Consider the following 12,678-nt stretch of genomic DNA (forward strand, 5'->3'; position numbering starts at 1 on the left):
TTGAGAGCTTTGCCTTCCGGTTCAGCTCCTTCTTCACCACAACGGATCGATACAGCGTCCGCATTACTGAAGACGCCGCACCGATCCGCCTGTCGATCTCACGATCCACTCTTCCCTCACTCGTGAACAAGACTCCGAGGTACTTGAACTCCTCTACTTGGGGCAGGATCTCCTCTCCAACCCGGAGATGGCACTCCACCCTTTTCTGGGCGAGAACCATGGACTCTGACTTGTTTACATTTATGTTGCACTAAAACAGTATTATTGTTTTTTTATACAACTACTTGAATTATGCTGCAAAATATAACCTATAAAATTAAGTTGTTTAGTTTGTTTCACCCATATTGCAGCACTACCATATATTATATGATCGTTATCATGAGCCATGTAAAGTACTCTGTCGTGTTGCCAAAATATACGATATAAAAAATATAAATTTGGCAGACGATAGACATGTTCATACTGTAGTTATATGGTGAAAATGCATGTGCATGACACATTTTAGCTTTGTCCCGTAAATTTGACACCAACAAGAAAACGCTTAGAGAGTGAGCTAGTGGCTAATGTCCCTCCACAGGATCATTAATTTGTGTCTACATGGCAGCAGATAAACTAAGTTTCTTACAAGTAGCATTATCACTGGAGGACTAGTGGACAAGTAAGAACTAAACATGCTTCACATCGTAGGAGTAGTGTTGCGTCATGTAAAGACGATATACGACATGAATGATATCAATTTGACTAATGATAGACCTTTTAATACTATTGTTGTATCGTGATAATGCATGTTGACACGTTCTAGCTGTGTCCCGCAAATGTGAGAGCGACAAGTGAACGAAGGCGTCCTCAGCGCAATGTAGCAATCTTGCTAGCGGCTAATGTCCCTTAACAGCACAAAGCCACTTTTAAGTCAGTAATCCTTGCCTTCATGGCAGCAAATAAATGATTTTATTTATTTAGCCTTTATTTAACCAGGTAAAAATCCCATTGAGATCAAAGATCTCTTTTCCAAGGGAGACCTGGCCAAGAGGGCAGCAGCAAGGTTAAAAATCACATTTACAACATTAAAACTTACTCACATAGCACATGTGCATACAGACAAGGTAGACTGCAATCCTTTCACAGAAACTTTAAACTCATTCAATGTAACAAGGGTTTGAAGTTTAATATTCGATTGTAGGTCATTCCAAGCCTTCGCTTTTGAAAACCTAAATGCTTTCTTGCCCAGTTCAGTTCTTACTTTGGGGACGACAAATTGCAGAACGTTCAACGAACGAAGATTGTGACTTCCTTGTTTCTTTGTTAAAAGACAAGACAGATAAGATGGAGTGATACCCAGAATGGTTTTGTAGATGAAAACATACCAATGATTGAGGCGTCGAGCACATACAGATGTCCAGTTAACCATTGAGTATAATACGCAATGGTGAGTAAGGGGAGCGCAGTTGGTACTCTGCAAGAAACTATGTTTCTGCAAGAAACTATGTTTCTTGCAAGTATCATCCCTGGAGGACGAGGAATAGCAAATAATGGTATACTCACACTGTAGGAGAATATGCTAACCGCTAGCTAGAGCTTTTGAATGTAAACAGAGGTGGACGGATCGACAGTAACGATATCAAGTAGTATAGTAACAGGTCGATACCAGAGTGGTAAGGTCGATGTATTTTGCAATCAAAAAATATTTTGTTGTTTTTGTTATTGTTTACAACCACAGAAAACAATTCCCTGAATATAGGATCACTTTAAAGGTTAAAAACAAAGGATTAAAATCAAAGCCAATAGTAAGAAATAATTTAAATATGCAATTGATATCATTACACCACCATCCTATGTTATATATTGTGATAAAAATGTTTTAATGATTTTGAAAATTTTAAGTATCAGTATTGGTATGACCAATACTTGGTGTTGGATCGATACCCGAATATGTAATCGCCAAAAACTAATGTGAAGTATCCAAACAATAAAAGACTATGTCCATCCATCCATCCATTTTCTACCGCTTATTCCCTTTGGGGTCGCGGGGGGCACTGGAGCCTATCTCAGCTACAATCGGGTGGAAGGCGGGGTACACCCTGGACAAGTCGCCACCTCATCGCAGGGCCAACACAGATAGACAGACAACATTCACACTCACATTCACACACTAGGGCCAATTTAGTGTTGACAATCAACCTATCCCCAGGTGCATGTCTTTGGAGGTGGGAGGAAGCCGGAGTACCCGGAGGGAACCCACGCAGTCACGGGGAGAACATGCAAAATCCACACAGAACTCACGACTACTCAGGACTACTCAGGACCTTCGTATTGTGAGGCAGACGCACTAACCCCTCTTCCACCGTGCTGCCCCAGAAGAATACGTGTTTATCATATTTTAACAGAAGTGTTGACAAAACCATGTTACTACAGAAATAAAATGGATATTAACAGTAAATTAGCAGGTACATCAATCAATCAATCAATCAATGTTTATTTATATAGCCCTAAATCACAAGTGTCTCAAAGGGCTGCACAAGCCACAACGACATCCTCGGTACAAAGCCCACATAAGGGCAAGGAAAAACTCACCCCAGTGGGACGTCAATGTGAATGACTATGAGAAACCTTGGAGAGGACCGCATATGTGGGTAACACCCCCCTCTAGGGGAGACCGAATGCAATGAATGTCGAGTGGGTCTGACATAATATTGTGAGAGTCTAGTCCATAGTGGATCCAACGTAATAGTAAGAGTCCAGTCCATAGTGGGGCCAGCAGGACACCATCCCGAGCGGAGACGGGTCAGCAGCGCAGAGATGTTCCCAGCCGATGCACAGGCGATCGGTCCACCCCGGGTCCCGACTCTGGACAGCCAGCACTTCATCCATGGCCACCGGACCTGTGCCCCCCGCCCTCCACAAGGAAGAGGGGAGCAGAGGAGAAAAGAAAAGAAACGGCAGATCAACTGGTCTAAAGGGGGGTCTATTTAAAGGCTAGAGTATACAAATGAGTTTTAAGATGGGACTTAAATGCTTCTACTGAGGTAGCATCTCTAATTGTTACCGGGAGGGCGTTCCATAGTACTGGAGCCCGAATAGAAAACGCTCTATAGCCCGCAGACTTTTTTTGGGCTCTGGGAATCACTAATAAGCCGGAGTTCTTGGAACGCAGATTTCTTGCCGGGACATATGGTACAATACAATCGACAAGATAGGACGGAGCTAGACCGTGTAGTATTTTATACGTAAGTAGTAAAACCTTAAAGTCACATCTTAAGTGCACAGGAAGCCAGTGCAGGTGAGCCAGTATAGGCGTAATATGATCAAACTTTCTTGTTCTTGTCAAAAGTCTAGCAGCCGCATTTTGTACCAATTGTAATCTTTTAATGCTAGACATATGGAGACCCGAAAATAATACGTTACAGTAGTCGAGACGAGACGTAACGAACGCATGAATAATGATCTCAGCGTCGCTAGTGGATAAAATAGAACGAATTTTAGCGATATTACGGAGATGAAAGAAGGCCGTTTTAGTAACACTCTTAATGTGTGATTCAAACGAGAGAGTTGGGTCGAAGATAATACACAGATTCTTTACTGATTCGCCTTGTGTAATTGTTTGGTTGTCAAATGTTAAGGTGGTATTATTAATGTCGGTGTTTAGCAGGACCGATAATCAGCATTTCCGTTTTCTTGGCGTTGAGTTGCAAGAAGTTAGCGGACATCCATTGTTTAATTTCATTAAGACACGCCTCCAGTTGACTACAATCCGGCGTGTTGGTCAGCTTTAGGGGCATGTAGAGTTGGGTGTCATCAGCATAACAATGAAAACTAACACCGTATTTGCGTATGATGTCGCCTAGCGGCAGCATGTAAATACTTAAGGGTGCAGGGCCAAGAACCGAACCCTGAGGAACTCCGCACGTTACCTTAACATAGTCTGAGGTCACATTATTATGGGAGACGCACTGCATCCTGTCAGTAAGATAAGAGTTAAACCACGACAAAGCTAAGTCTGACATACCAATACGTGCTTTGATACGCCCTAATAAAATATTATGATCGACGGTATCGAAAGCAGCGCTAAGATCAAGAAGCAGCAACATAGATGACGCATCAGAATCCATCGTTAGCAGTAGATCATTAGTCATTTTTGCGAGGGCTGTCTCCGTAGAGTGATTTGCCCTGAAACCGGATTGAAAAGGTTCACAGAGATTGTTAGACACTAAGTGTTCATTTAGCTGCTGTGCGACAATTTTTTCGAGGATTTTCGAAATAAAGGGAAGGTGGGACACCGGTCGGTAGTTTACCATGAGGACAGGATCAAGGTTAGGTCTTTTGAGCAGAGGATGAATAACCGCTTTCTTGAATGCTAGGGGAACAGTGCCAGAGGAAAGTGATACGTTTATAATATTTAGCACTGATGGACCTAATAATACAAAAAGCTCCTTGATAAGTTTCCCAGGAAGTGGGTCAAGTAAACATGTTGTTTGTTTTATCCCACTTACACGCCGTAATAGTTCCTCTAATGTTATTTCATCAAAAAGAGAGAGACTATTTTGTATTGCAGTATCCGTCGTAGATACAGTTGTATCTGTGTTAATAGAACCCAGTTGTAGCTGGGATGCGTTGTCTTTAATCTCCTTTCTAATGAGTTCAATTTTCTTATTAAAGAAATTCATAAAGTCATCTGCCGAGTGGGTGGAGCTATTGGGAGGAGTACCTTGTTGGGTTAGCGATGCTACTGTACTAAACAAAAATTTAGGGTCGTTTTTGTTGAGGCGGATGAGATTTTAGTAATATTTAGCTTTAGCTAAGGTAAGCATGCGTTTATACGATATTAAACTATCACTCCATGCTTGATGGAAAACCTCAAGCTTGGTCGCGCGCCATTTGCGTTCCAACTTTCTACATGATAATTTATGAGCTCTGGTTTCTTCTGTAAACCATGGGGTGCGCCTTTTAGGGGCCCTTTTTTGTTTTAGCGGTGCTATGCTATCAATGGTTTCGCGCAGGGCATTGTCAAAGTTGTTAGTTAGGTTATCAATAGAGCCGACATAATTTGGGAATGGTGCCATTACCGAAGGCAGTAGGTCAGCAAGAGTCATCGTTGTGGCAGCATTAATGTTGCGGCTGCTATAGTAGTTATTATTATTATTAGTTTGTTGACAATGAGTCAGAACTTCAAATTTTATAAGGTAATGATCGGACATTACTTTAGTATACGGGAGTACCATAACTTTGGAGGTGGTGACACCCCTGACCAGCACTAGATCTATCGTATTACCGTTGTGATGCGTAGGTTCATTTATTATTTGTGTAAGACCACAGCTATCAATTATAGTCTGGAGCGCCACGCACTGAGGGTCCGATGGGGTATTCATATGGATATTAAAGTCCCCCATTATGATTATATTGTCTGCGTGCGTCACTAGATCAGCAACGAACTCTGAGAATTCATTGATAAAGTCCGAGTAGGGCCCTGGGGGGCGGTAGATAACAGCCATATCGAGAGGCAGCGGTGCGACAGACCTCATAGTAAGCACCTCAAACGATTTGTATGTATTATTTAGGTTAGGGGTAAGGTTAAAGTTTTCATTGTATATTAGTGCGACCCCCCAACCCTTTTTGAGGGGACGGGCAATATGCGCATTCGTATAGTTAGGAGGAGATGCCTCATTTAGCGCAAAAAAATCGTCTGGTTTGAGCCAGGTTTCGCTAAGACCAATGACGTTAAGATTGTTGTCTCTAATGACCTCATTAACTAATAACGTTTTGGGAGACAATGATCTTATGTTTAAAAAGCCCATATTATAAGTATTGGGCTGTTTTGACGAGTTTTTGTTTAAATTATCCGTAGTAGCAATATTAATAATGTTAAATGATAAATGGGTTGTACTTGTATAGCGCTTTTCTACCTTCAAGGTACTCAAAGCGCTTTGACACTACTTCCACATTTACCCATTCACACACACATTCACACACTGATGGAGGGAGCTGCCATGCAAGGCGCTAACCAGCACCCATCAGGAGCAAGGGTGAAGTGTCTTGCTCAGGACACAACGGACATGACGAGGTTGGTACTAGGTGGGGATTGAACCAGGGACCCTCGGGTCGCGCACGGCCACTCTTCCACTGCGCCACGCCGTCCGTGTTGCGTTTATTATACGTAGTGCACTTTAAATAGTTTCGACCATATCTAGGAATTGATACGACGGGAATTTTCAGATTGTTTGCTTGATGCTGCGATAGACTGAACGCATCATGATTTGCCACCTCAGTAGAATGCATATCTACCTCTAACACATTCACAACAGAAAACACATTATGTGAGTTGTATCTTATTCTAAGAGAATTGCTATGCGTACAGGAATTATCCAGCCTGGCGCTGGCTAGTTCTAGCTTAACTGACTCCTCACCCGGACTAGCAGGCTCTGTAATTGCCTGTGACCGGGCTTGCTCTAGTGTAGTTAGTCAAATGTGACTTAAACAGTAGTCTATGTTTTTAGGCAGGATGATGGCGCCTTCCTGGTTAGGGTGAAGGCCGTCTCTCATCAGCAAGCCTGGTTTGCCCCAGAAAGAGGGCCAATTATCAATAAACGTTAGTCCCTGTTGTCTACAGAAGCTAGCCAGCCACTTGTTAAGCGAGACTAATCTGCTATATCTCTCATCATTGCCTCTCGCAGGCAGGGGGCCAGAGACAATTACTCGATGCCTGGACATCTTTATAGCGAGATCACAAGTCCTGGCTATGTTTCTCTTTGTAATCTCTGACTGTCTCATTCTAGTGTCATTGGAGCCAACGTGTACAACTATATTCGCATAACTAGTGGTGCGATTAGCCTGTCGTACGTGTTTACTAGGCCTGTTGCGAGTTAGCTCCCTAAGATTAGCCTCAATGTCAGGTGCTCTAGCCCCAGGGATACACTTAATTGTGGCTGGTTTGCTAAGCTTTATGTTTCGGGTGATGGAGTCCCCTATAACTAAGGTGTGGTGCCCGGTAGACTGGGGTGTAGGACTAGCTAACGAGCTAGCAGATGTGTCCGCAACATCTAAAGTTACGAGATTACTCTGCTCTAATTGGCGGACACGGCCCTCTAGCAGAGCCAGCCTCTCCGTGAGTAAGGTGCAAGACGCGCAGGAAGCCATACTCACTGTGTTTTCTGTCACCGAGTGAAGTTCCTGCTGTCTTCCGAGAAGTCGTGGTCACGGTGTGCGGGGAGCCGCTTCCTTCCGACGGACGACCGGCATTAATAACAGTTTTGAGAAAATAATACAACCGGAAATTAGTATGTTACCTCATATGTCGGCAGCTAAATTAGAAGTCTTTGAAATGGTTCTATCATAATTTTTACATCCATCCATCCATTTTCTACCGCTTATTCCCTTCGGGGTTGCGGGGGGCGCTGGAGCCTATCTCAGCTACAATCGGGCGGAAGGCGGGGTACACCCTGGACAAGTTGCCACCTCATCGCAGGGCCAACACAGATAGACAGACAACATTCACACTCACATTCACACACTAGGGCCAATTTAATGTTGCCAATCAACCTATCCCCAGGTGCATGTCTTTGGAGGTGGGAGGAAGCCGGAGTACCCGGAGGGAACCAATTAATATATTGTGATATCGCAGAAGGCTGTAATCTCTATCGCGATATAGATTTTAGGCCATATCGCCCATCCCTATCAGGAGCCATGTATCGTAAAGTACGGTACCTTGAGATTTGCAGCGCTAGTTTTGCCCCAGAATAGTTAAACAATTGTGGGAAAATACGTTTGTGTCCCAGCATTTACACGTGTATCTTCCAAGTAAGCTCTGATGGAGAGGGAAGTGCATGCATGTTTCTAAAACACATTCAGCTTGAACTTTTTTTTCTAACGACGTGGCACGAATTCCCTGCAAGTCATACTTTGGGGCTAAGTCCACCTGCACAACGCTCCACCTCCCGCAGCCTGTGGGTGCCAAACAGAAATGGAGACGCGTGGCTCCAACAGGAATGTTTAGCCCAGCTTAGCTTAGAGTCTCAGCGCTCCAACACCATGAATAGATTTCTGTCTCTCTTTGGCAACAGCCAGCACCGTGCCAGAGTAGTTCAAAGACTTAAAAGACTACAAACACCCAAAAACTACCTGCCACACGTGACGGTAATATTTTATTTATAGAAAAGAGATCAATTGAATGTGTGCAATCAAGCATACAGTGACTGGAAGGTGTGGAGGAAGCATAGAAAAATAATTCCAGACAATTTTTACAGACTGTCATAACATTTCTCTGAGCGTGTAGGTGGATAAAAACATGACCTGCTGCTGTATTAAAAGCATTAAAACAGTGGTTATTCTCTCCTGCCAGCAATTTCAAACATGATGAGCTTGACACTGCATATTTATCTAAGAATAGCCTTCTGCTTTGAGCTTGGGCAACATGTAAATGAACATGAGAGGTACAAACACTGAAGAAATTCCATCCATCCATCCATTTTCTACCGCTTGTCCCTTACGGGACATCACTGACTGATAAGAACATATTAAGTGAAGCCTATTTGCAAAACCACCACATTCTCATTGAAATGCCAAATAAAAATACACTTATTCTTCTCGTTCTCTACTTTATGTTATCATGATTGACGTGCAGGATTTAGTCAGGCATGATGAGCAATTAGTTGAGAAAATTCACATTCCATTTCCGACAAGAGTAAGACGAAACAATCTGATAAAAATTGAATTGTTAATTGTCATGTTAATGTGACTACATCACTTTTCTTTTTTCGCTTACAACAACCCCACAAATAAACACAATAATATGCATAACATGATAATCAGACTCATCAAATATTATTTTGTGAAGGCATCAATTCTATTGGTTGCCTCTCGTAAATAGTGCAGGTGCACCTACTGTGTTAATGTTTATTAGTCACATTATGATGTTCATGTTGCAACTCTGAGGGGTAGAACTTGTCACTGCAGCTGAAGTCACACATGAGGGTCCCAGTGTATATATAAATATATATTGCTATAATTACCTTGTATATGTTGATTGACCACATTCTCCAGGCGATCAAGTCTCTCTATGATCCGGAGAGTGTCTTCTCTTTTGTCCCCCTCCTCTAACTTTCTCTCCGGAAAAGGCATGGGGACTTTAATGTAAATATTAGCGATGTAATTAGTGACCCAGCCGACATAGAGCAGACACACAATGTTGGTCATGCCGCTCAGAATCACGCATGTGGACACCAAAGTTTTGGTTCTCCTGCTGCAAGCCATGCCCACATCCCTCCATGCAGGTTGCAGAATCCTTTCTTTAAAAAAAACAAAAATAATAAAAAGTGCTAAAGTCTCCCAGTGATAATCCGAAATCTTGAGGTTAAAAGGGGCAATTAATGCAGGTTCCTACAGGTGAACGCTACCTCTCTTGACCCATCGCAAAGCTCCGCCAGATCCAGGAACATTTCATGAAGAGGGAGAGAAAGGAGCCGAGAGGCAGCCAGCTTGGCGCTGCAGCCAATCAGAGGCGGGGAGAGGGACGGACACGATCCGTGCAGAACGCCTCTTCTGCCGGATACACACTCGCTCACCGGCCGCTCTCAATACTTCTTCTTCCATCCAACAGTGTTATATGTCCAGCATTAGTTACAAGATGTACAGGAAATTCACAAAACGCTGACACAAACAATCCTGAATTGTTTTGATTAAGTGTGTCGTGCTGTTCCACCCCAGTCCTCTAGGTGGCTGCAGTGACACATGTACTTTAATAGAAGACAGTGATAGTCTTGCACAGTTTCCAAGAAAGGTAGTCCTTGTCTTTTTTATGTACATTATAGTACAGTTGGTTGATGCCTATAAAAGTGCCAATTACAGTACCCATCCCTAAACACACTGTGTGTGTGTGTGTGTGTGTGTGTGTGTGTGTGTGTGTGTGTGTGTGTGTGTGTGTGTGTGTGTGTGTGTGTGTGTGTGTGTGTGTGTGTGTGTGCACTTGTCTCACTCAATCAATCAATCAATGTTTATTTATATAGCCCTAAATCACAAGTGTCTCAAAGGGCTGCACAAGCCACAACGACATCCTCGGTACAAAGCCCACATAAGGGCAAGGAAAAACTCACCCCAGTGGGACGTCGATGTGTGTCTCACCATCCTTGTGTGGACATACACTTGACAAACCATCCTTTCTGTGAGGACCTTTTGACTTGTGAGGACATTTGCCTGGTCCTCACAACTACAGAAGTAAAATATTTTTTTTTACTTTGTGCGTTTTGCATTCTGAAGTGAGGTTGCAACTCTCTACTCACATCTAGTGCTAGATATATTTTTTTCATCATTCTAGCTATAGTGTAAAGGGGGGCCCTCACAACCTACTAACCAAACATGGGTCCACACAAAGTAGGCAATACATGTGTGTGTGTGTGTGTGTGTTCTGGCAATGCTTACTTAATGGGGACATTGTTCTGTTTACACAGTCACCTTTAGGGGACCTCTGACGGTATGGGGACAAAAAAACAGGTCCCCTAAAGGGAAACCTTTTTAAATGATAGTCGGATCCATTCTGAAGATGCCTAAGTGATTTTTAAGCTCTTGGGCCATACAACATGTTTACTGGTTCGTTTGAGTGTGAGACATTTGCACAGCAGCCCCCTCATCGGGCTGTAGCTGGTAATGCATTTGCTGCTTTTTTTAAATGGTCCTCAGTAGTCACGTACAAATTTGTGTGAATTATGCAAAATTATTTAAATTTGGTCCCCATGAACCATATTAGCTCTTTTTCCCCAGGGTCCCCAGTAAGAATGATAGGCACATTACTTCATCAATCCAGAGATTTAAAGACGTGTATGAGCTAACTGAGCAGTGGCCTTTTTACCTCATTTTTTTATGAATCTACAACCTGTAGAAAGGGTGGTCCCCACAAGTGATGATCAAAAACTTGGTCCCCATTCCAAATAATAACATGTGTGTGTGTGTGTGTGTGTGTGTGTGTGTGTGTGTGTGTGTGTGTGTGTGTGTGTGTGTGTGTGTGTGTGTGTGTGTGTGTGTGTGTGTTTTAGTGGGGTGTAGCTTACATGGTCAGACCAGGAAGAGGGCAGCATATCATGCTCATAATACTTGATCATATTAATTAAATCAAGGAAGGAAATCATCGAAAAACATGACAGCGGTGTGCATATAGCAAAGCAGTACAAGCATAGCACTTAACAATCGGCACTGTAGTGAACCAGAAGGAGTCGACAAAGGCTGTAATACCAGCCAACGACGTTAAAATAATGTATAAACATTTATCCATGAAAATATTGAGAAGCTGTTGATGGTGTGTTTGAAAGAAAAGCAGCTCGCAGGACATACCGACAAAGTCCACTTTTCAAGGTACACGCTGTACAGTGGGCGGTATAGCTCGATTAGTAGAGTGGCCGTGCCAGCAACTTGAGGGTTACAGGTTGGATCCCCACTTCTGCCATCCTAGTCACTGCTGTTGTGTCCTTGGGCAAGACACATTACCCACCTGCTCCCAGTGCCACCCACACTGGTTTAAAAATGTAATGTAGATACTGGGTTTCACAATGTAAAGCGCTTTGAGTCATGTGAGAAAAGCGCTATATAAATATAGTTCAGTACATTAATATTATCTTACTTCATAAAAGTACTGTAGTGTTTGTTGTATATTGTTTATTTTTTATACAATATTTGTTATCTACACATTTTTAATGTAGCAACAGTAAACCATCAATAAAAGCTGTTGTGTGTCACAGCTCAAAATGAAAAAAATAAACCAGAACATATAAGAATACCACCAACGGCTAGCATATGTTATCAATAGTGGTTTAAAAGTGATGAATGTAAAATTAATGTCTATATTATTTCATGCAGGCCAAATAATGAGTTCACTTGTGTGATTAATCACAAAAAAATGGTGGCATTACACAGATTAATCACACATGCTCCTCTACTCGACTTGTCCAGGGTGTACCCCGCCTTCCGTCCAAGTGCAGCTGGGATAGGCTCCAGCATCCCCAGCAACCCCGAGAGGGACAAGCGGTAGAAAATGGATGGATGGAAAATAATCTGTAATTCTTCAGATACATCCAAATTCAAGGTTGTAAAACTCTATTTTAGTGATGTGACATTATGAACATTTCATATTGCGGTTATTGTCACCAAAATGATCACTGATCACTATCATCACGGTATTGTTGAATGTGCACACATTTATAAACGATTTTATTTAAAAAAATTAAAACAATAAATAAATAGCTATAATATACTTTCCTGGTAGAAGAAATATGTTGTATGATATTTTTCTGGCTACTTAAGAGCCATACCATCAATATTTTTTTGTGTTTAAATATGTTTATCTTCTACCGTTTTAGCGTTTTCGTAAAGATAAAGAAAAAAGGGTTTATCATCATGTCCGATTTATGTCGTCATGCAAATTCACTTTATGTTGTCATATTGCTTTGAGAATCTGTCTACAAGAGCACAGCCTGAAGGTTTAATGATTGAATATCTTAGTTGCTCAGACAGTAATGTGTTTATACAAGTTTAAATAGGGGATGACCGCCTTTTAATGAGAAAGACGCTAATGCCTCTTGTTTTCATGTTAGCATTTAAGCTAGCTCGCGTGAGCTTTTTTTCTCCAGTACATGAGCAGTGTCACCGACCCATGAGTTTATCAGTGTTATCTATCACGGTTCTACAATAGTTTTAATTTAAAAC

General features: G+C 42.2%; 1 protein-coding gene across 1 annotated transcript in view; it reads right to left on the bottom strand.

Moving 5' to 3' along the window:
* The window catches only part of galnt18b (UDP-N-acetyl-alpha-D-galactosamine:polypeptide N-acetylgalactosaminyltransferase 18b), a 247,983-nt gene extending 238,580 nt beyond the window's left edge, over positions 1-9,403 (bottom strand). Inside the window, exon 1 of the mRNA XM_061963999.1 lies at positions 9,000-9,403. Within this exon, the coding sequence (XP_061819983.1) occupies positions 9,000-9,240 (241 nt within the window). The 5' untranslated portion in view covers positions 9,241-9,403. The remainder of the gene's footprint in view (positions 1-8,999) is intronic.
* Positions 9,404-12,678: the final 3,275 nt, after the last annotated feature.

This window comes from Nerophis lumbriciformis, linkage group LG06, assembly GCF_033978685.3.
Source record: "Nerophis lumbriciformis linkage group LG06, RoL_Nlum_v2.1, whole genome shotgun sequence".
NCBI classification, from domain to species: domain Eukaryota; kingdom Metazoa; phylum Chordata; class Actinopteri; order Syngnathiformes; family Syngnathidae; genus Nerophis; species Nerophis lumbriciformis.